Source organism: Rhinichthys klamathensis, unplaced genomic scaffold (genome assembly GCF_029890125.1).
Source record: "Rhinichthys klamathensis goyatoka isolate OS25496 unplaced genomic scaffold, OSU_Roscu_1.1 h1tg000082l_1, whole genome shotgun sequence".
In the NCBI taxonomy this organism is placed as follows: Eukaryota; Metazoa; Chordata; class Actinopteri; order Cypriniformes; family Leuciscidae; genus Rhinichthys; species Rhinichthys klamathensis.
This window is the reverse complement of record NW_026606624.1, coordinates 534,825-556,105: the sequence shown is the minus strand read 5'-3', so window position 1 is coordinate 556,105 and position 21,281 is coordinate 534,825. Positions and strand designations below refer to the sequence as shown.

Genomic DNA, 21,281 nt, shown 5'->3' with positions numbered 1-21,281 from the left:
GAAAAAAAAAGTATCACCATCATTACTTCTTTATATCTATGTAGTATGATACTATTTTTAGCCAACTTTGAAAAGAACAAACTAAACTAAAGATTTTTTTTAAAGCGTTTTCGCATTTGGCTCCTAAACTCTGGTATAGCCTTCCTGATAATGTTAGAGGATCAGACTCCCTTCTCCCAGGTTAAATTTCTATTAAAGACACATTTCTTTAGCTGAGCATTCACATAATGTACCTCATATCCTTGTAATCTAGTAATATCAGATCAAATGCACATGATTATATTTACTTAATGTTATGAACAGCAGCTACTCTAATTATTTTCCATTTGCTTTTCTGTTTTATCTCGGGATGTCCATCCCGAGGTAACTAGAGAGTACGCCAGCTCCAGTTTGGATCATTACGAAGACTTCAGATGACCCGACACCTGTGAAGAGATGACTCCAACTCCTGCGAGGACTTCAGATGACCCAAACTCTGAATCAATATACGCCACTGCCAAATTTACTATATATATTGTAATCATTATGATCACAACCTGGTAATAATTGCTTTAATGAGATGATTGTTTCTGACTAAATGAATACATGATGGATAATGAGGAGCGGGAAAACTGAACAGGACTAAACCAAAATACTAAGAACAGGGGGAAACAAAGAGTCAAACTGTTACAGAACGCCCCCTCCCAAAAAGGCGCGTCCTCGCGCCGTATAACATCAATGGGGTGGGGGGGGGGGGAGACATATGGCCCCCCCCCCAAAAAAAATACTTGGGGTGAGTAACCGGATTAGGGACAGGCTCTGGGACTACGACAGGCTGGGCAGACGGGACGTGGACAGTCTCTGGCTGGGCAAACGAGACTGTAGACGTGACGTGGACAGTCTCTGGCTGGGCAGACATGACGTGGACCAGCGCAGGCTCTGTAGGGCTGACATGAAGCGCAGGCTCGGCGTGGCTGACGTGAGGCGCAGGCTCGGCAGGGCTGGACGGAACCAGCGGTGATTGCTCTGGGCCGGACGGAACCAGCGGCGAAGAGGGCTTGGTGCTGGACGGAACCAGCGGCGAAGAGGGCTTGGTGCTGGACAGAACCAGCGGCGAAGAGGTCTCTGGCTGGACGGTCTCTGGTGGGAAGGTCTCAGGCGCAGGACCAGCGGTCTCAGGCGCAGGATCAGCGGGCTCAGGCGCAGGATCAGCGGTCTCAGGCGCAGGATCAGCGGGCTCAGGCGCAGGATCAGCGGTCTCAGGCGCAGGATCAGCGGTCTCAGGCGCAGGATCAGCGGGCTCTGGCGCATGATCCTGGATGAGGATGGATGGCATGGCGAAGATGGCTCGAGCCATCACTGGGGTGATGGTGATGCGGAGACCTCTCTCAATCAAGATCTTGATGAGGTAGTCAGTCAGGTCATGGCCAGCCAAGTCCATCTTTTGGTCTGTTCTTCTGTTACGTTACGTGGTGGTAGGAAGAATGAGAAGACGAGGATGATCAGGGAAACAGGATTTAATAAACAAAACTCAGGAACCACAACACACACTATACATTAACGAGAATGGACAAAGACTGAATGAACTGAGGGAAACTAAATACAGAGACTGATGACAATAATGAATAGGAGACAGGTGACATGGATGAAGATAATAAGCTAGACACAGGTGAATTAACTGAGGGATAATGAGGAGCGGGAAAACTGAACAGGACTAAACCAAAATAAACAAAGAGTCAAACTGTTACAACTGCATGATTTGTATTATCTTAGAACTTTACATTTTTGACAGACACTTTAACAGTCCCCTCTGATACCAGATTACTTTAAATTGTAATGTAGAAACATGCATTTTTCTGTAAAGCTGCTTTGAAATTATATGCATAGTGAAAAGCACCATACAAATAAATGTGAATTGAATTTTAAACAAATAAATAACACTTTTCTGCTTTTATATCAACAATCATCGTTTCTGTGGAGACCCTGTGAAAAAAACTGTGAAAAAAACAGCACACCGTTATGCTCTCATCAGGTTTATTGAACTGGTCAATTATAGCAGTGTGCAGGTATGACAACATTTAGATTGCTGTTGTTTAGACAAAAAGCAACATGGAACATTTTAACGACTTTATTCACAATACCAAAAATCCCTGACCTTGGGACTTCAGAAACCAGAAAGCAACCAGAGTATAATTAAATCAAAGAAGAATAGCACAGCAGAGTCTTCAGCAAGTATAGACGATGGCTCGCTTTGCATGAATGAACGGCAAGTGGCTAATTGATTAATTTTCACAGCATGCTGTCTGTAGTTTGCCATAGAACTCTTTGACTAATGTGTAAATGAAGCATTTTCAGTATGGTAGTTAGTCACCAGGAAATCACTGAAGGTCATGAAAAAACATTAGCGAATGGATTGCATTAGGAAGAGCTCATTCTTAGAAATGTCAGCTGTCCAGTTCTGCAGAACATTCACCTATTATACATTCTGTTTCTGTGCAAGAGGGATCACCTTGATAATATATTGTCAAATAAATCTGCTGTTGTACAGTAATGCATATGAATTCATGAATGCTGAAAACATAAGATGCTGAGGTTTGGGGAAAAAAAATGCATATTGCATATTTTATTAGATGTCCTTGTAGTTGATGCATAATGTGTACTAGAACTTTTTCTGCATCATAATCAACGAGATTTTAAGTGAATCCGTTAACATTAGGTAGTGAAACAGCTAACATGAATGAACAATCTCAGCATTTATTTGATTAATCTTGATTAATGTTAATTTCTACATATATTCAAATATGTTCACATTTCAAGTTGTATAATATTATTGTATTGTAATCAAAGATGAATTAACAATAGAATATTTATAAATAAACATTAACCTATATTAATAAATGCTGTAAAAATGAATGAATTGAATGTAAATAATTGTTAGTTCATGACACAGAATGCATTAACTAATGTTAACAAGTTGAACCTTTGTTGTCATCTGAATATATGGGAAAGTGTAAGTCTTAGATAACTGGTCATAACAGTTATTTTCAATTAACTGAAGTTAATTTCAAGATTTTATGTAGTCTCAATTTTCAATTTCTTTTCAAAGCATTTGATTTCATTTTAATATTTCATGTTGACGTTCAATTGATATGAGGTAATAAAAGCTGCATGTTTAATATAGAAATTATTTAGGATTTTTACACTGCAGTTCACTTATTTATGATGGTATTATTATTATACAAAATAATTTACAAAATAACTAACTACAATATTAATTTAAGCGGAGTTTAAATATAAAATTAAATATGTATTATTTTATTATTATAATTATATTATATATTATTATAAAAATGTAAAGATTCTCTTCTGTATAATATCAACTTTCCCCAAGGATCTGACTTTTCCAGCTATTATTAAAGAGGAAGGATTCAGCCTCAGTGTGTTAAAGAGATGTCTGGCTTGCTTATCGTTTTCTAGCTGATGAGAAACTGCAGAATAATCGGTTGCTTTAAGACAATAATTAATTCATCAGCCATCACTTGCAAGCAAACCTGTGGGATTAGCAGACCATTGATCTGTAATAACTCTATCAGTCCTCCTATGTGTGATGTGTGCGGATTAGCATATTCAGGAAAACCAATGGGATGCTCTGTGGGCCTAGGGTAAAAAAGGGGGAAGAAAGCTTCTGCCAAAGCTTATTTTCACTTTTGTGCTCCGTGGACTGTAAACCCCCCGATATAACACATAATCGTAGCGTTACCTCACCTAACATGAACTACATATTTAAACACAGCTAGCTGCGCAGGTTTGACAACAGCCTCAGGGTTGCAGGACCTTCGCAGACATCTTCGCCACAATACTCGCCTTTTCTCCTTCACGTGTCTTCTGAAATACAGCAGTAACTTTGATCCGAAGGTTTGATGTTCTCAGTCTTTGACGAAAAAACCTGAGGTATATATTTTTGTAAAAAAAGCTCTGCTCTGGCCAGTTCCTCAAGTCTGCAACAGCACTTTGGTTTTATTTGTTCTCCTTCTTTGTATTCCACTTGATCGCAATTGTCTGTGACAACCGGAGAATCGTGGCTAAACGCGGACGATCGCATTCAAGTGAAATCAAACATTATTAGACCGTCTGAAAGGAGTTATTCTGCTCCGGAGGATTCTGCGAGCTACTGGAGCGATGCTGCAGATTTTCTCTTTATATAGCCTGATGTGTGGCTTGGAATTGAATTGAAGCGACAGTTTGCTGCGTGGACATGTAAACAATATATTATAAACTACACTTTTTGGTGCCTTTGCTTATTATGAATGTTTACATGTACTACCTTTCACAGAAGGCTTTGCCTTATATACATCTCATCTAACAGTAAAGGAGGGATGAAGTAAAAAGAATTTGGTCATTTTAAGATTTAAGTGGATCCAAGGGAGATTAAGACAGCTAAAGGTGAGTATTCAGAGGTAAAAAAAAAAAAAAAAAAAAAGTGAATGTAGAAGAATTTAAGGCCAGCTGCACAAAAAAAAGGCACAATGGCAAAACGCTGGCACGTTACCAACATGCCACGGCTGCTGATGTCATGAGAAGAGCGTTGCCATGGCAACATTTCAAATGGAAAGCTTTGTCTGTGCCATTGTGACTTTCCCTGCCTGTAACCCCACAGCTCCATTACTGCTCTGCGGGGTCTTAAGTTAGCTACTTATTCACGGTCAATCCCTGGAGAGCCAGCCTACAGGAACCATTCCAAAAAGAACTTCTCCGTTATTACCTTTTTATCACTAGAAGAGCGGTTCAAAGAAAAGATGGAAACAAGCACGGATCAAGCATGTGAAGGCATACAAAAATGTCTATATTCAAATGAATGGAGATTCACAGGGTCAAAGGAGAGATACTCACTGGGGTTGTAAAATGACGAGGGTGTGGAAATGTTGATCTCCTGCAAGTGTTCCAGCGTTTCCGTATGGAACAAGCGTATAGAGGAACCTTCTGAAAAGGCCATCCATACGCCCCCTCCGGCTCGTACCATGTGGGCCACGCTCACCATCGGGTCCTGATGGACCTCAAATCTCTACGACAGAACGGAGGACAATGAGACTACAATAGAGAGATTGGAATTAACTAACTTCATACAGGGTTCTCAAGTTTTATCAAAAGCTTGGAGTGAGATCCCATTCGGTTAAGGGAGGAGCCCCAATGGAGCCCCGCCCCCGCCCAGCCCTGCCCCCCAATTTTACCCATTGTTCATAATTAACCAGCACAAATTGAAATTATAACAATTGGTAAATCTGATAAATGACAGAGCAATTCATCACATCAAATATAGCCTACTCTTTAATGGTATATTTCAAAATTACAAATATACAAAAATTACAAAAATATAACAAATTGCTCCAAACAGTTTGGAAAAACAAATCTTTTTGCATTTTGAATGTGTCGAAATGGTATAATGATTTATTGTGTGGTGGGACATTGTGAACAAATGGACATATTAGAGTATTAAGGTGTGTGTGTGTGTGTGTGTGTGTGTGTGTGTGTGCGTGTGTGTGTGTGTGTGTGTGTACACAAATATCTTTAGCTTTTTCCCTGACATCTTTGAAAAATACAAATGCAATGACAATTATTAATGTATGTTTTGACAGGATATAAAATATTACCCAGAGCACTCAACTTTAATACATGTAGCCTTAATGTAACTAGAAAGACTATTAATACAGTATAATATATAATTTAAAATAAAATGAAGAAATACATTTTCATTCCTTCCCATACCCACTAACATTTCCCTTATAGTTTCAGGTAATGTAAGCTAGCCAAACTGAGCCAAAGCTTCTGGCCTGGTTGCAAAGTAGTTGTAGAGTTTTTGACTGCATCAATAATAATGTATACGATGGGCTATATATTAAATGTTCTAGCCTAAAAATCTTAGACGAGCTTTCTTCCCTTCTCCATCACGACGCGTTTGCGCGATGTTGTTGGTTACCTAGTAACGAACGTACGGTGGCCGAGAATGTTGCGTCAACTTCTGTGTGTTCGCGCGTGTCTATGTTGCCTAACGAACGCAATCTGGCCGAGAGATACGTGCTGGCGGCAGGAAACTTCACTTTGTGTGCCTGCGCCTCGTATACAACGTTATATATAAAGCTTGCAGGACAACTTGGTTGGCATTGCCTTTTCAGCGTGAGAAATACACGGTATGGCATGTGAGCGTGTGAACTGGTTGAATTGCGTGTGTCTCACGGCCAATGCGTGAGACTTGAGAACCCTGTTCATATCGATACAGGTCAAGTGGAACAGCATGCCACATTTCTCACATCAAACTTTTATAGCCTCCGCTACACTATTGAGAGGAAAAAAGAAAAAATATTAAAGGCATAGTTCAACCCAAAATGAAACTCTATCATCATTGGCCAGCAGCCATATCACCCTGTAGCCCAAGACTGGCTGCCCACTGAAGCTAAGCAGGGCTGAGTCTGGTTAGTACCTGGATGGGAGACCTTCTGAGAAAACCAGGTTGCTGCTGGAAGAGGTGTTAGTGAGGCCAGCAGGGGGCGCTCACCCTGTGGTCTGTGTGGGTACTAACGCCCCAGTATAGTGACGGGGACACTATACTGTCAAAGAGCACCGTCCTTCGGATGAGACGTTAAACCGAGGTCCTGACTCTCTGTGGTCACAAAAGATCCCAGGATGTCTTTCGAAACGAGTAGGGGTGTAACCCCGGCATCCTGGCCAAATTTGCCCAGTGGCCTCTGTCCATCATGGCCTCCTAATAATCCCCATATATATATATACCAATTGGCTTCATCACTCTGTCTCCTCTCCACCAGTAAGCTGGTGTGTGGTGATCGTTCTGGCGCAATATGGCTGCCGTCGCATCATCCAGGTGGATGCTGCACATTGGTGGTGGTTGAGGGGATTCCCCCTTCTATGTGAAGCGCTTTGAGTGTCCAGAAAAGCGCTATATAAATGTGATGAATTATTATTATTATTATTATCATTTACAAACCCTCATGTCATTCTAAACCTGTGTGAGTTTTTTTTCTTCAGAGGGAATACAAATGTCAAATATCTTTTTTTTGTGTTTCTCAGAAGAAATCTTACAGGTTTGGAATGCCATGAGAGTGAGTAAAAGATAACACTTTTCATATTTGGGTCTACTATCCCTTTAAATGTAAAAACTTGAGTGACCCACTTTACTAGTTGTCCGCATTACCTGTAGTCACCCAACTAACTCAATGCATGAATTGATTTAGGCAAAGACATAATTGTGATCATGGAAAACCTTTTTGACAAGACGTCAAATGATACAGCATTTTAAGAATCTTGAAACGAGTCACTAAAATCTTATGTTCACATATAAAATGGTCATTATGACATTTCTGACATTTAAAATTGTGCAAGACATTTTTATGGATTTTGCAAATTGTCTTTCCAAATATTTTGCTAAACTGTCAAAACTGGAACATTTTCGTTTGAATTCTGAAGACCCATTATGCATTTGAGTTACATTTATTCAGTGGGAATTCAGCAAATACTCATTCCAAAGGGGTGATACATGCCATATTATCTTTAATATAAAATGCACACTGAAATTGTACCAAATTCTGTGCACAGCTATAATAAACTATAATAATGCTGTGTAAAGCCTAAACGAGAGGCGATTAACCTCTTCCGACTGGCAATCGGATGGTCGGAAGAATTTCTGACATGCCAGAATTTAATAAATCAATTGGAAATGCTAAATTGATATCTAGCCGATGCTTTTGACAATATCTCTGGATACAGGATTTCATGGTCTATTGACGCAACCGGCACGGGGGTTATCGCACATATTTCACATGCATAGTGTGAGCAGTTAAGTCGCAGCTCGACGATCGGATCGTATTGTGTGAGCACATAAATTGTGAGTTTACATCGCATGCGATTTACTCGTACAGTGTGAGTTGGTAACCTTGCTGAAATTGCACAGTGTATTCCCGGCCTAACAGAAAGGTGTAACCTCCTGATCTAGGTTGCAGTTGAGATGTTTGACCTACGTCCTTACCTGGGAAGTATAAACATGACATTAATATTACCCTCATAATAATGCTAATTCATTTCAGACTGTAGTCACATAGCTTTACTAATGTGTTAAAAGGTGGACTGGAGAACCCGCGACCAATGAGAATCAACAAGCAGAAAAGATTGGAACACAGTTTGGTACAGAACTCAATAAGGCATGACAAAAACAAGCAGTTAAAAAACCTCATCTCCTTTTTCCTCTCATTTGCTTTCACTTCTCCATTACCTCACAAAGAGAAAATTGAAATATAATGACAAAGGGTCTGTTGCAAATGTATCTCGTTTTTAGTATCCCCTTTTATTCTCAATGCAGTACATCTGCAAGGACTCCCTCACACTCAGGTGGTTTGAAAATCAGAACAATGAGCATTCAGCCACTCAAGGTGGCATGAGAGAGTGAAAACCTTGCTTTTGAAGACATTCTAGCATATATGAAATGTTTAGAGAGTTGGAGGACATTTTCATATTTTCCCCCGTATTTAATAAGATCATGCTTAGATATGGTGCAGGTCAATAGCTGCGTTTCATGACCCTTCATTGTGCAAATTGAAATTGTGCATTGAAAATACGCCCAATGGAAACACATAAATTTAGCAAAAACTCCCATATATCGCAAAAAAGTTTTTACGCTCACATGAGGTGGTTTTTCAGGCAATTCGAAAAAGGAATATTTCGCAAAACTGCAAACAGTTTTTTCGCATTTACAGGTACCCTGGCGTACGTACAAGTCGATCATTCTTTAAAGATGACGCAGTATATTTGGACAGAAGAGTATTACGGGAAGACACTAAACAACAAAGGAATGGCACAATTCATCAAGACCTTGAAGCAGATAGGAGGGAGAAACACCTAGAAACACCTCATACACTACGTATAAAGGGCTTTCCTTGCCATTAATGCTTGGATAACAAGCCTACGTCTCCATCGATTAAAAATAATGACAAGTGCGGTGGCTGGGATATACATAAACCTACCAACATCCGTCGCCATGATTTTTGGAACGACTTATCGCGAGAGGAAAAAAATAATGTTTTAGTCGCATAACATCGGTTAATAGAAAAGCCGTGATTTCGCAATAGATTTTTATCAACATTTAGAAAATATTGCAAAAGTTTTGCACAAATCTGTAATGGAAACGCGGCTATTTTCTACATACTAAAAGATCCAAAAATGACGAGCAATTTAAGGCTCTTTGTATTATTTTATTCTCCTGAGTACACAGTGTGCCTGCATAAAGTCCAAACTTTCTGTTCGAAAAATAGTTCAGAGCTGATTTGTGGTGGTCTGTATTACCAGACACGCAAAACAATGAAAGTAGATCTCAAAAGCAGTCACTGAGGTGGGTAAGGGAATTCACATCTTCACATTTCTCTTTTCCCTGGTTGTGTCCCTGCACTGATCCCTGCAAAACACCACAGGGCTCCATTAAAGGCAAATCCTAAGTATTTGGAATGCTCTGCTCCAGGGAAACCCTGAATTTTAGCCTGTGGCTAAAGAGTTCAGAAGCAGGTATTATTCTGGTCACCCTCCATCAAAAGATCTCCAGCTGAGAAACAGATACTTCATCCAGAGGTTAATGTGGGTGTCCCTTTCTGGTCAAGACCAGTTCACTTCTATCACTGTATCAGAGGCATCTGAGTTAAATATGTAATTCAGTGCAGAACATATTTACTATTAAAGGGATAACTCATCCGAAAAGGAACATTCAGTCAATTTAAACACTCTCATGTCATTTCAAACCTGTATGACTTACTTTCTTCTGTGGAACAAAAGAAGATAATCTGAAAAAAGGTCAGTGATGTCAAAGTGTTGTTTTGGATCCCACTGACTTTCAATGTATGGACAAAAACATGAAATGTGAAATATTCTTCAAAAATGTGAAATGTTCATTTTAGCATTAATAATTTCAAAATGTTACATTGATTTTGTTTCCCAAATAGAAGAAAGAAAATCAAGCGAAAGATGAAATCATAATGCTTTTGTTTACTGTCAGTGCAAACTATTGCATCGCTGATTTCAGCATTTATTATATAAAACAACCTAAAGGGTAAAAACATTATAAACCCATGGGTTGGTTACACTCGCTTCGTCTGAACGACTGATTTAGCTCTCTTCACTGACGTCTTTTGTATTTTCCTTCTCCCCAGTTGTGTAAAAAAGCTCAGTTTGTTTCAAAGAAGGTTGATGAGAAATGTCACTTCATCTCTGAATCTGTTGAGAATGTTAAAACCTGAAACCACAATAATATGCCCCCACCTGTTTATTATTCGTCCTGTAATCATTTTGCCAAAGGATTAAATAAATTGTTGCACCCAGTCGAATGAACGGCTACAGACAAAACTCCACTACACAGTGGAAATATTATCAATCTCAAAACAAACTGAAGGGGAGCTGAGAGTTAATAATATAAAGCAAAACCACAAATAGACTATGACATGTTAAGACAACGCAGATCTGTTCAGTAATGCAGTTCGAGCTGCCCAATGCGTTTAGTTCTGTAAATTGGTCTCTAGGAGCCTGAAGGGCTCAATTCTCAACTACTGTATGATGATTTTGCAGCTTTTTAAAGAGATAAGATATCCATAAACTGAGATCTTTGAATTTAAAAAGACACTTTTGACTGAAGTAATTCCAGAAATCATTTGACCAGAGGACCTACATGTTTAAAAGAGTTCTTTATTAACATTTTACCCAGCTCGCTGTTGATGCCCCAAAGGGCCACTGGTATAACCGCCTCCTAAGTACTACTCTAAAACATACAGACTGGTATAAATGAAATATTCATTTTGGACTATAATCTAACTCTCTAATTCCTTAGTTAAAGATAATGAAATGTCAGTTCAGCCTCTGATGCTTTAGACTCCACCAGTCTAACTGAAAAACTGTTGAGGTGGATTAACTTATTGGGGACAGTTATGAGTTGGTTTAGAGATCCTGTCTGAACATAAAAAATAGTCATTCTTCTTTATTAACTAAGTCATAATTATGAGATAAGTAAAAATTACAAGAAATAGTTCCATTGTAAGAAATGATAAGCTACAAAGTCAAATTATGAGATAAAACAGAATTTCCAGAATAAAGTCCTTGCCAGACTAAAAAATTCAAACACATAACACCAGAAAGGGAACATACATTACAGCAGTTTATAAGTCCCCTTATTGGCTTCCTTCAACTTGTAGAATTTATTTCAAAATGCTGTAATCCTTCATGGAGCTTATTCTAAATAGTCTCCTACAGGGCCGGCCTGTGGCAAAGGCGGAATAGGCAAATGGTAGGGGCACCGCCCATCCATAGGGGTGGCCAAATTATATTTTGTAAAGCTTTTTTTTTTTAACTAATACTATTTAAATACTATTAATTCAAAATATTGCAAAAAAGAAAAAAATCTACATTGCTTGGGGACATGACTCACCCCAGTCCGATTCATCAAGCAAGTAATGAAAGCTATCAAGTTAAGGTTAAGGCCAGTTATTTTTACCCTAAAATAGCAACATTTTATGTAAAATTCACTTTATGCTATTTGAGTTCAGGCTATAGTATGGCTTAGGAGCTATATTTGTATGTATTTCACCATCATCAGTTTTTTTTTAAATATAATATAATGTAACACCCAATGGTCTTTCATTCTCCAGTATATATGCAGTTTCTGTGTGTGTGTGATCACAATGATCAGTGGCTGGTGCAAGGGACACCAGGTAAAACCAGGGCCAGACCTGGTCTACTAACACTGGGATCGTTATTTTGTTTTATGGGGATCCAACGTTCAGTGTCTATGGTTCTCTTGCAGAAGAGTTTTCCAAAAGAGCTCATGCTGTTACAACCATTAAAAAAACATCTTTATTTATTTTATTAGAAAATGCATTTTCACTAGTGGCTTTATTCAAAATTTTCACTTTGATTTTGCTTGCAATCTGCATTTCTGCTTACCATTTTATTTGAAATGGAAAGCAATTGCTAGGAAGAAGAAAAAAAAAAACAGTCTAAGGATAATCAGTTCTACAAAACACAAAAGCAACTTCCAATGCAAACGAACACCTTTTATCTTTTCCTGCAATGCGTAGAATTATTGCACCATCAAACTCACTATCCGACCAGTGGGTTCAAGGGCCACACATCATGAAGGTTTCAATGACTCAGGATCCAGTTTCTTTGATTTCAAAGTGATTCACAGCGGAGCCACTGTCTCCGAAAACAATACACCCCCTCCCAAGCACCTTTTAAAAGTCCACAGGGAAAGAGGAGCCATTTCATGCCTGATCCTCTAATGAGGCATGAGGGAGCTGCGCTCCTTATCGAGGGTTTGCACGCAGCCCCCTGAGGTCTGTGGTGCTACCGAGGAGCCCTGAGAGCTCTTACAAACAGCTAGTTCTCCAGTCTGGGGTTGAGGCAGATTAGTTGGAGGGGGTGAGGTGGGTGCGAGATACCATTCTCTCCTCTGCACACAAGCGGACAGGGATTAGCACCTGTTTGCGTGCCCTTGCCAAAGGGAGCTTCTTTAGTTTGAGAGCAAGGGAGAAGTCTGAGACTGCCTTTGATGTGTTCTCGTTTTTAATTGACTTGTCGGCAGTGCTTGCCTTTGCTCTCTCCATGTTTTTGTTTTATATTGCTTGGACTATTTCTTTAGAGACAAGACACTAGAAGAATAATTCTATCAAAACTAATTTTAGAGTTTGGGGTCAGTAGGATTTTTATTAGTCAATCATTTTATTCAGCAAGGATGCTTTAAATTGATCAAAAGTGACAGTAAAGACATAGTTACAAAAGTTCATCAAAGACTTTCATGAACTTATCATGATTTCCACAAAAATATTAAGCAGAACAACTGTTTTCAACATTGAAAACATTAAGAAATTATTCTTGAGCACCAAATCAGCAAATTAGAATGATTTCTGAAGAATCAGGTGACAGTGAAGACTAGAGTAATGACTATTGAAAATCATAGCTTTGCCATCACAGGAATAAATTACATTTTAAAATATATTTAAAATACTCTTATTTAAATCTGACCCCAAACTAACTTTTGAACTAGTGTGTATATTAGTACATAGGCCTATTGATCTCTGAATGGAAACGCTTTCAGAAACATGTCCAATTTAAATCTCTCTTGGGTGGACAGGTCTAAATACAGTGTAAACGGTGTCCAAAACATTACCACTACTGCATCCCATACAACACAGTTGTGCTAAAACAGGTAAGGCTTTGCAGCCATCAAATAAAACAAATATATGATTGAAAAATATGCACAGAACTTCTCGGATTTGCCTATAATCTACACAGATACTTTGATTTGTATCAGCCTGATGAAATCAGGCTCATGAAATTTCCTTTTTTCTAATGACTGTTGGTGATCATGTAAGCATCTTATTCACAATATCCATTTTTTATTATATTCTAATAATAATAATACTAATTTACTGTTATAACATTTATATTATTATTATTATAATTATTATTATATCCATCCATTCGCTAGCCCACTTATCCTCTGTAACAAAATTGTTAGTATACTATACAGACAAATTTAACTTTAATCCAACAAAATTGGAAAATCGCGTAATTTTGAGAACTCAAAATCACTTTCTGGGATGTTGTCACTTTCTGGGATATTGCAGCAGAATATCTGTAATAAAAATGAAAGTTGCAGCAATCGGGTAAGCAACTGTGGCTCTTTTTTTTCATACATTATAAATGACTTGCATTTAGACCACACCAACAAAACCCAATAAACGCTGTCATGTTATCTTGTGTTCCGATGCCTGGTGTTTGGGAATGCAATCATGTTAGACTTCTGGGAGGTCATTATACCAAATTATTACACGGGTCTGTGGAATACTTGATTCTGATTGGTCAATACCGCCATCCAGCGTTAAGTTATACCCAGATAACAAACGCTCAAAACAGATAACGCAGGCTCATCCGGGTCACTGAAGTCAGCAGTGCTATACGCTTGCTAGGAACGTTTTTTTTTTCCGTGGAAGTTTTGCGTTTGGTGAGCTAATAAAATATTAAAACTCTGCCGAATCAATATTTTGTGTACAGTTATTTAATTATGCCATCCAGTATCGTGGACTCGCTCTCTCTTGTTTCATACAAACGCTGCTGCCATTTTGTGACTATTGTTTTGTACACTGTTGGATTATGAGATACAAACAGGTACGATTTTAAAACAGTTTAATTTGAAATTAATATCTTATCCCCATAATTATTTATGTGGCGAAATGCTGTGTAATAAGTGGTATGAATGACTGTATACCGTATCTCTTAAATGTGCGTTTAGTTTGAACCTGCCGCGCTGCAATTGCTCTCTCTGTGGAAGCTTTGCGTTTAAAGACCTAATAAAATATTTCAACTCAGATCAATATTTCGTGTCTAATTATTTACTTATGTGGCAAGTAGCCGTGTAATAAGCGGGATAATGTACATCCTGTCGGGGGTTATTTTGAGAGAACCACGGGCTGGATGTACATTATCCCTTACCCATTCCGGTTCAGGTATTTCAGAATGATCAAACCAACATTTGAGATGCTATGCAATGAAATTTGCCCACTGGTTAGTCCAGTTTTCCAATCACATTGACTGTCGAGGTAAAGTCATGTGAGTTTTTTTTTGTTGCGCATCGAGGTATTTATTTGGTAAATGGTTTTCCGTTGTAGTTTATGCACGTAAAAAAAAAAAAAAAAAAAAAAAAAAAAAAAAAAAAATATCCGCCTCAATTAAACCAACCCGTTCTCATTAGATGCGTCTAAAAACTCATTTTAGCGTATAAATTGCACGATAAACACAATGCATGCTATAGAGACGCATTTCTTGAGATCAGGCTGATTGAACACGTTTGCTTTTTATGTGCATTTTTTTAATTTTTGCGCATCTTGGCATTTCCATCCAGTGTTTTTTATGCGATATCCCAAAATGTGTATTAAAATAGGTGGATGGAAACATAGCTACTGAGTCTCACACAGAGACAGAGGTTGCCCCCACCGCTTCACGCTAAAGATAATAAATACATCACTATATCACAGCAGAAGATCACTGTCCTACCAGCGGACAAAACACAGCAAGCGTCCACCTACAATGCAAGCATCACACCTAACCCCTCATTAGCCCACTAGAATACTAGGTGACAGTGCTTAAGAGAGCAACATGTTTAAACAACCTCTCATTTTACCAAGTGTGGGACTTCACTCCTCAGCTTTTATTGTTCTACATGTTTATGAGCCAAAATTGGATATCAAGTTGGTTGCAGTCCCAGGTTTTTATTTTAAAGTGTTTGCTCTACATAGTGTCTGACCATGTTTGTTTTTTTCTGCAGTACCAAAGTTGATATATATTTTTAGCATTCTACATCAATAGCGATCCAGCAGCCTCAATAGCTTTGGGTCGGGAACAAGGTGGCACACTGTAGTGTGGAATTATTACCTAAAAACCAGTGACGAGAGAGACAAATTCACACAGGCTCTATTGCTTATCCCACCGACACACATCATTGTACGCCACTTTGCCATGAGTCCCAAAGGGGCAGATTTACAGCTGTAGAGGCGATGCTTCCCCCTCCAGCTGCTGGGCCAGCATGGCTCCGCAGGGAAAGGGATACAATGTAATCAGTCGAACAAAACCGAGCTCTGGCCTGAACCATGGAGGATCAACCGAAAAGCAGCAGGGGCCCACTCACCTACCACTAGCTCAAATCTCCTCTCTGATGGGCGCATCCAGAGAAATCTCAGAGGATAAAAGAGATGTTTGATTCCAAAGATAAAACCCAAGAAGGCAGAACTAAAGGAAGGCTTAGGGTTATGGAGGCCCATGGGGTAGATCCCTAGGGTACGTCTCCTCCATATTTGAGACAGCCAGGGAAGATTATGAGCATGTCAGAGCTATTTACTCATCCTGTGTGGTTTAAAGGTAAGAGGAAAAAAAGGAGAGCAACAACAGAAGAAGAGACACCCTGGCCATATGGATCGCAGCTCTTCGGTAGGATTATTGATCTTCACACACAAGCTAATTGGTCAGTCAGTGTTGGCAAAGTGCCCATGAAACATAGTTTTTGCTCTTCCGTTTGTTAAAGTTTGGTGTGTGAACACATATCAGCGTGAGTAGAGCTTTGGAATGATGAGTCTACCTGAGTGGACAGACTGGAGCCATCAACTACAGTAACTGTGTTAGCACAGCTAGCCCAGACCGAGTCCTCCAAAGCAAGAAGCGTCCTGATGGGATCTGAACCAACTGTTACTTTTCTACAGGAGTCTTGGCTCCACAGTTCCCCTACAAAACAGAAACACAAAAAAAACACCATTTCAATTTTCCAATTTGCATCTATCAAACATTATTGGACTTTTCTTAAAATAAGGGGCACGTTTAGATTCTTAAAACAAACTTTATACTAGTTTTTACTTAAGAATTGGGTCTTTTTTTCTTCTTTTTTTAGCACAGTGTCATTTCCACAATTTCTCTAATTATTTATTGCGTTTAATTGCATTTTGTGGTGGAAATGACAATGATAGTAATGAACTGCTAATAGTTATTTCATAGCTAGGATTTAATGTAGTCTAAATATATTTTAGACCTATGCATAATCTGACCAAAATTACAACTTTATTTGGAAATCACACACAATAAAAACATTCAGCTCATAAGTGATATTTACCTCAGTTTTTCCATTACATGGCATAACTTATATCAAGCTTACACTGCTATGTCCTTGTTAAAAAGTATGCAAACTAATCATTTTTTAATTAAATCAATTAAAAAGAACATTCTCAAATAATAAATAAAAAAGTGGTGTATGTTTGTTTTGATCGCCATCAGCTTTAAAAATGTAATACCCAGAAAATACCCAACAATATTTCCTCTTGTATATTCTGTAAGTTTTATGAAACAGAAAAGAGAGAAACGAGGTAAAAGTATACGGGTAGCATACAATGAGGCCTGTGAAATACCTTGCTTGAGGGCAAATCGCTAATCCTATCTGGTGGAACATTTCAAATATGGCCAAAGATAGTCAATGCTAGTAAATTCGCATGTTATTTCCCTTAAAAAAAAAAGAATGCTTCAAATAGCAGAGCTACAAAAATGTGCTGCATGCTAATTCCACTGCTTTAGCCCCGAGCAAGTCACTTAAAGTAAATTGGTTTCATTAATACTCAAGAGTAAATCCTTGTGTTTTCAAGACAATTATGTATAACTGGTGGTGGAACTGTATAATTTGTGGCTATGCCTTAAAAACATACAGCTAGAGTAAGCACTGCAAAGTGTGTTTGTGGACTGCATATCTCCCTCAAAAAAACTAGCGCTTTCTATGCTAATGCGCTAACAGTGCCATGTTAATAACTGCGGCGTGTTGTGTAATCCAATTTATACGTTTCTCTCCAGTGTGCTCAGAACACGCCAGACTTTTTCCTCGAGTTTTAATCACAGGGTTTGCGCCGTAGCCACCATGGACACCATTATGGGATGCATTACATAAGCTTTTTTCTTCGTCTTTTTCGCCCCCCATCACAGTGTGTTAATGAAGCAAAATTGGAGAGGGAAGCGCAGCGAGCCATTTAATTAACATTTCGAGTTGTTTATTTCTGCCTTTGAAACCAGAATAGCTTTACAATGACTTCTGACTTCCTCAGGTTAATTGCATGGCATATTCAAAATGTCAGTCTTCCTACTTTTTTCGTGCATTTGCTTTGAAAACATCCCCTCAGCCACTCTGTACCCCTTAATTCTCAAATAAAGGCCGGCTTAGATTTGCTTCTTTCAGAGACAAGGACCTTCAGGGGCGGAGAGGACTTATCTGGACACTCAAAGCATCTGCAGATGCAGTCTTTATTGTTCCAAAAGTAATAAACTGGAAGGGGGAGAGATGCTGTTTCATTCAGATGGGCCCTTATTGCTTCTGGGTATAATATATTTACGTATTTTCTTCGGAAAGTTAGACGCCTCATTATTATCCTTATAAATTCTGTGCACTGTTGATTAAACACAACAAAATGATCCTACCCTCTTAATGTATCTAGGAAAAAAGGGGGAAAAACAAGAAATCTCCCCCCCCGAGCAATTTTGGCTTGCTCATACGTTTCAAAAAGCTTTCTGATTAATCTCATGCGAGACTCCAGTGTTTATTACAGTGTTTTGAGGGCAATTGCTCCTCAGAGTAATATGAAGGATATTTTTTGCTAATATATAAAATAATATTTTATATTATAATATTTTATTTTTATTTTTATTTATAATATATATATATATCCTGCCTGTACTTCCCTGGGAATATGCATTTGTTTGTCATTTATTTCCTTCCAGTATAATAGCAATATTCAATCGCCACACTGCACATCAGCATAATTAATCTTACTTTCCACTTCATTGGAGGTAATTCCTTGTTGACAGTCAGGTAAGTAGTGCAATGTGATAAACCCATTGTGCCAGGGCTGTCTGCCTTGCACCACCCCCAACATACACGTAGACACACAGCGCAGTCGCTCGCTATCTATCATGTCTCCGAATGCAAGAGTTCTGCATGCCCGCCCGTCTCATGTTGTCATTAGCCCACACTTACTTACTGCAAATGAATAAGGCGCAGACGCGGACAGAGGACAGACTTGTGAAATCATAAATTGCTTTCAAGGTAATCCCGAATCCATTGGCTTTCTATCTAACTAATACATACCCAGAACAATCTTATCACCCCTGTCTCATCTCTGAATGCATTCAGAATACATGACAGAACTAATATCTTTCACAAACTCACTGAGGCATTCAGTTTCAACAGAGAAGGGACCGAAAAAAACATCCTTGAATGTTTGAATAGAAGGTTGATGAAAGAGCAAATTGAACACGGGGACAATCAGATTCATTTGTACTATTAATTTGATTTGATTACCCTTTCACTCTATTGAGTCCCTTTCATTTGGGGACATACTAATAATTACCACTCTTAATTATCCCACCCATTTAGTGTTTAATCCCATTAGTGAGAAAAAGAAAACAGAAAACATACTGAATGCAACTGTCCATTTCTGTGCTAATGTGATAAAGAGAAAAACAGGCCTAATAGGATAGAAATAACATAGATGTTTAAAACCAAAAACCTAAACGAACAGCGGCAGTGTATGCAGAGTAAATGAGCTTTGTTTAGAATAATACATAAAAGCAAAAGAGAAACAACTATATAAATCCTCACGCAAGTGATAAGCCCTTAAATTAACCAGAATATATCGCAACTTATGAGTTTTGTTCACATATGCACAGTCATAATTATCAGTGGGAAACTCTCTGATATCCAAATTGGGACATTGGAATGGGCCTGGCCACATAAAAAACAAGGTAAAAGCAACAATAAAAGTGAGCCAAGAGTAAAAAATAAAATAAAAAATTAAATTTGTTTATTTACAAAATATATATTTTTGGTTTGGCTACTTTAGTATTTCATTTCCAACTGGAATTCATGACAACTTGGAACTAACTCGTAAGTAAGAGCTTTTCAAGTGCACGTGACGGCAACATGAGTGTAGGATGTGAAAGAAAGCATGGCAAACTCCATATCAGTATAATGAGACATCAAGCATTATGTAACTCGTACCTCTGTGATGTCTCCCGTAAACCATCAGCGTTCCATCCCGCAGGCCAGCGAACAGGAAGTTACCGGAATGTTTGAGACACAGAACTGGACAGCCCTCGGGGTTAGAGAGAGTTAGGAGACACTGGGCGGCTGTGTCCATACTGCCATAGAGCAGGATGCTTTGGGAGAAAAACAATGAAGAATATACAAGGACATCTATGTGGAAAGAAGTATAGTATTAAAAGAAAGAAAAGAAAGAATTTCCACTGTGCATTTGCCTTGATATTGTGTAAGGATATTCTAAAAGGAAATGTGCCATTTCAGGAAATTTGTCCACTGTATAGCTAATCAGTCCCTTTCATTTGCTTAAAGAATCTCTCAGAATATGTATTGTTCTTCTCAGCCTTCATAAATGATTGAACTTAGTGAGAAAAATCACAGTGATTTTAAAACTTTTTCAGTCACTAAAGCTCATGCTAAACTCGTTTTAGCCTGCTGAGCATAGTTGTCACCTGTTTCTTATCTATGTACACTGCAATGTCAGTAATGACACCATAAATCTGATTGAAATGATTTTACCTCTCTCACTTCCTCTATTGCTAGACATGTGCTTAAAACAAACAGCTATAAGGCTATTGGTCTTGGCTAGCGCTTGGTTCTCACACACTGCAGACTGAGCTGACAGGAAAATAAGGCAGCATTGATGTTGCATTTCATTTACATAGAACCAAAGCAGCATCAATATCTTTGATTTTACAAGCTTAGGTGGGTTTAGTTTCCTTGGAACAATCTTAACTTGGCTGTGAAAAGATGCCTTTAGATATTTAACAGGGTATCTGCAGGGTTTTTAAAATCCTATTTTAAGACTTCTCAAGATGTTCTTTAAAACCAGTACAAATACAATTTATACCATATGGCTGGGGTAGAGCATCGTCTATGGTAACATCCAAACCATACACTGTAAAAACGATGATTTAAATGACTTTACAGTTCAAATAATACAGGTTTTGACAAAAATAATAGTTTTTTTTTTCAAATAACAAACCTCACATTTCACCCTTTAACCCATTTTTTAAAGAAAAGGGATAATAAGGGATAAGTCCAAATAAATATAATCAATTAATATAATAGACAATTACTTTTATATTTATATTATTTCATTCAAATAAATTATTAACTTAATAAATATTAACATACACATGAAGCCATATTGAGAGTTTTTCTGTCCAAAAATTTGAGAAGAGTTTTCTTACATCATTTAAGATATTTAAGAATTTTATGCAACTGAATCTAAGACTTTTTAAGGAACCATGGGGGTCCTGATTTAACAGGTACATTTTTAATATTTTTAACTGGGAGACATTATACACATTTTTATGAAACACAGTCTTACCTGCCATCATCAAGTCCTACACAGATAGTATTTCCAACTCCAGTGGAGTTATGAGGGCCGGTTTCAGCATCCTCTGAAGGGGTGGGCTCAGGCACATACTCCAGACACATCACTCGAGCGCCCATCTGGAGGGATTTTACAGGCCGAGGCGTGGGTCTGTTCAAGGAGAAAATGTCCACCTGGCCTTGAGAGGAATCACCTCCACTGGCTACCTGCAAAAACAGCAAGGACACCACCATTATAGGTAGTCATCCAACCAAAACCACTCACAAATCCATGACTGTATAGGTAGGGAAAGAAAATAACAGAGGAAGG

General features: G+C 38.4%; 1 protein-coding gene across 4 annotated transcripts in view; it reads right to left on the bottom strand.

The window, feature by feature from the left end:
* The window catches only part of arhgef10la (Rho guanine nucleotide exchange factor (GEF) 10-like a), a 153,035-nt gene that overhangs the window by 2,166 nt on the left and 129,588 nt on the right, over window positions 1–21,281 (bottom strand). For all 4 annotated transcript variants that reach the window (XM_056251368.1, XM_056251369.1, XM_056251370.1 and 1 more), the window contains 4 exons: window positions 20,967–21,178; window positions 19,595–19,752; window positions 16,148–16,290; window positions 4,870–5,041 (listed from right to left, as the gene is read on the bottom strand). In XM_056251368.1, coding sequence (XP_056107343.1) covers window positions 4,870–5,041; window positions 16,148–16,290; window positions 19,595–19,752; window positions 20,967–21,178 — 685 coding nt within the window. The remainder of the gene's footprint in view (window positions 1–4,869; window positions 5,042–16,147; window positions 16,291–19,594; window positions 19,753–20,966; window positions 21,179–21,281) is intronic.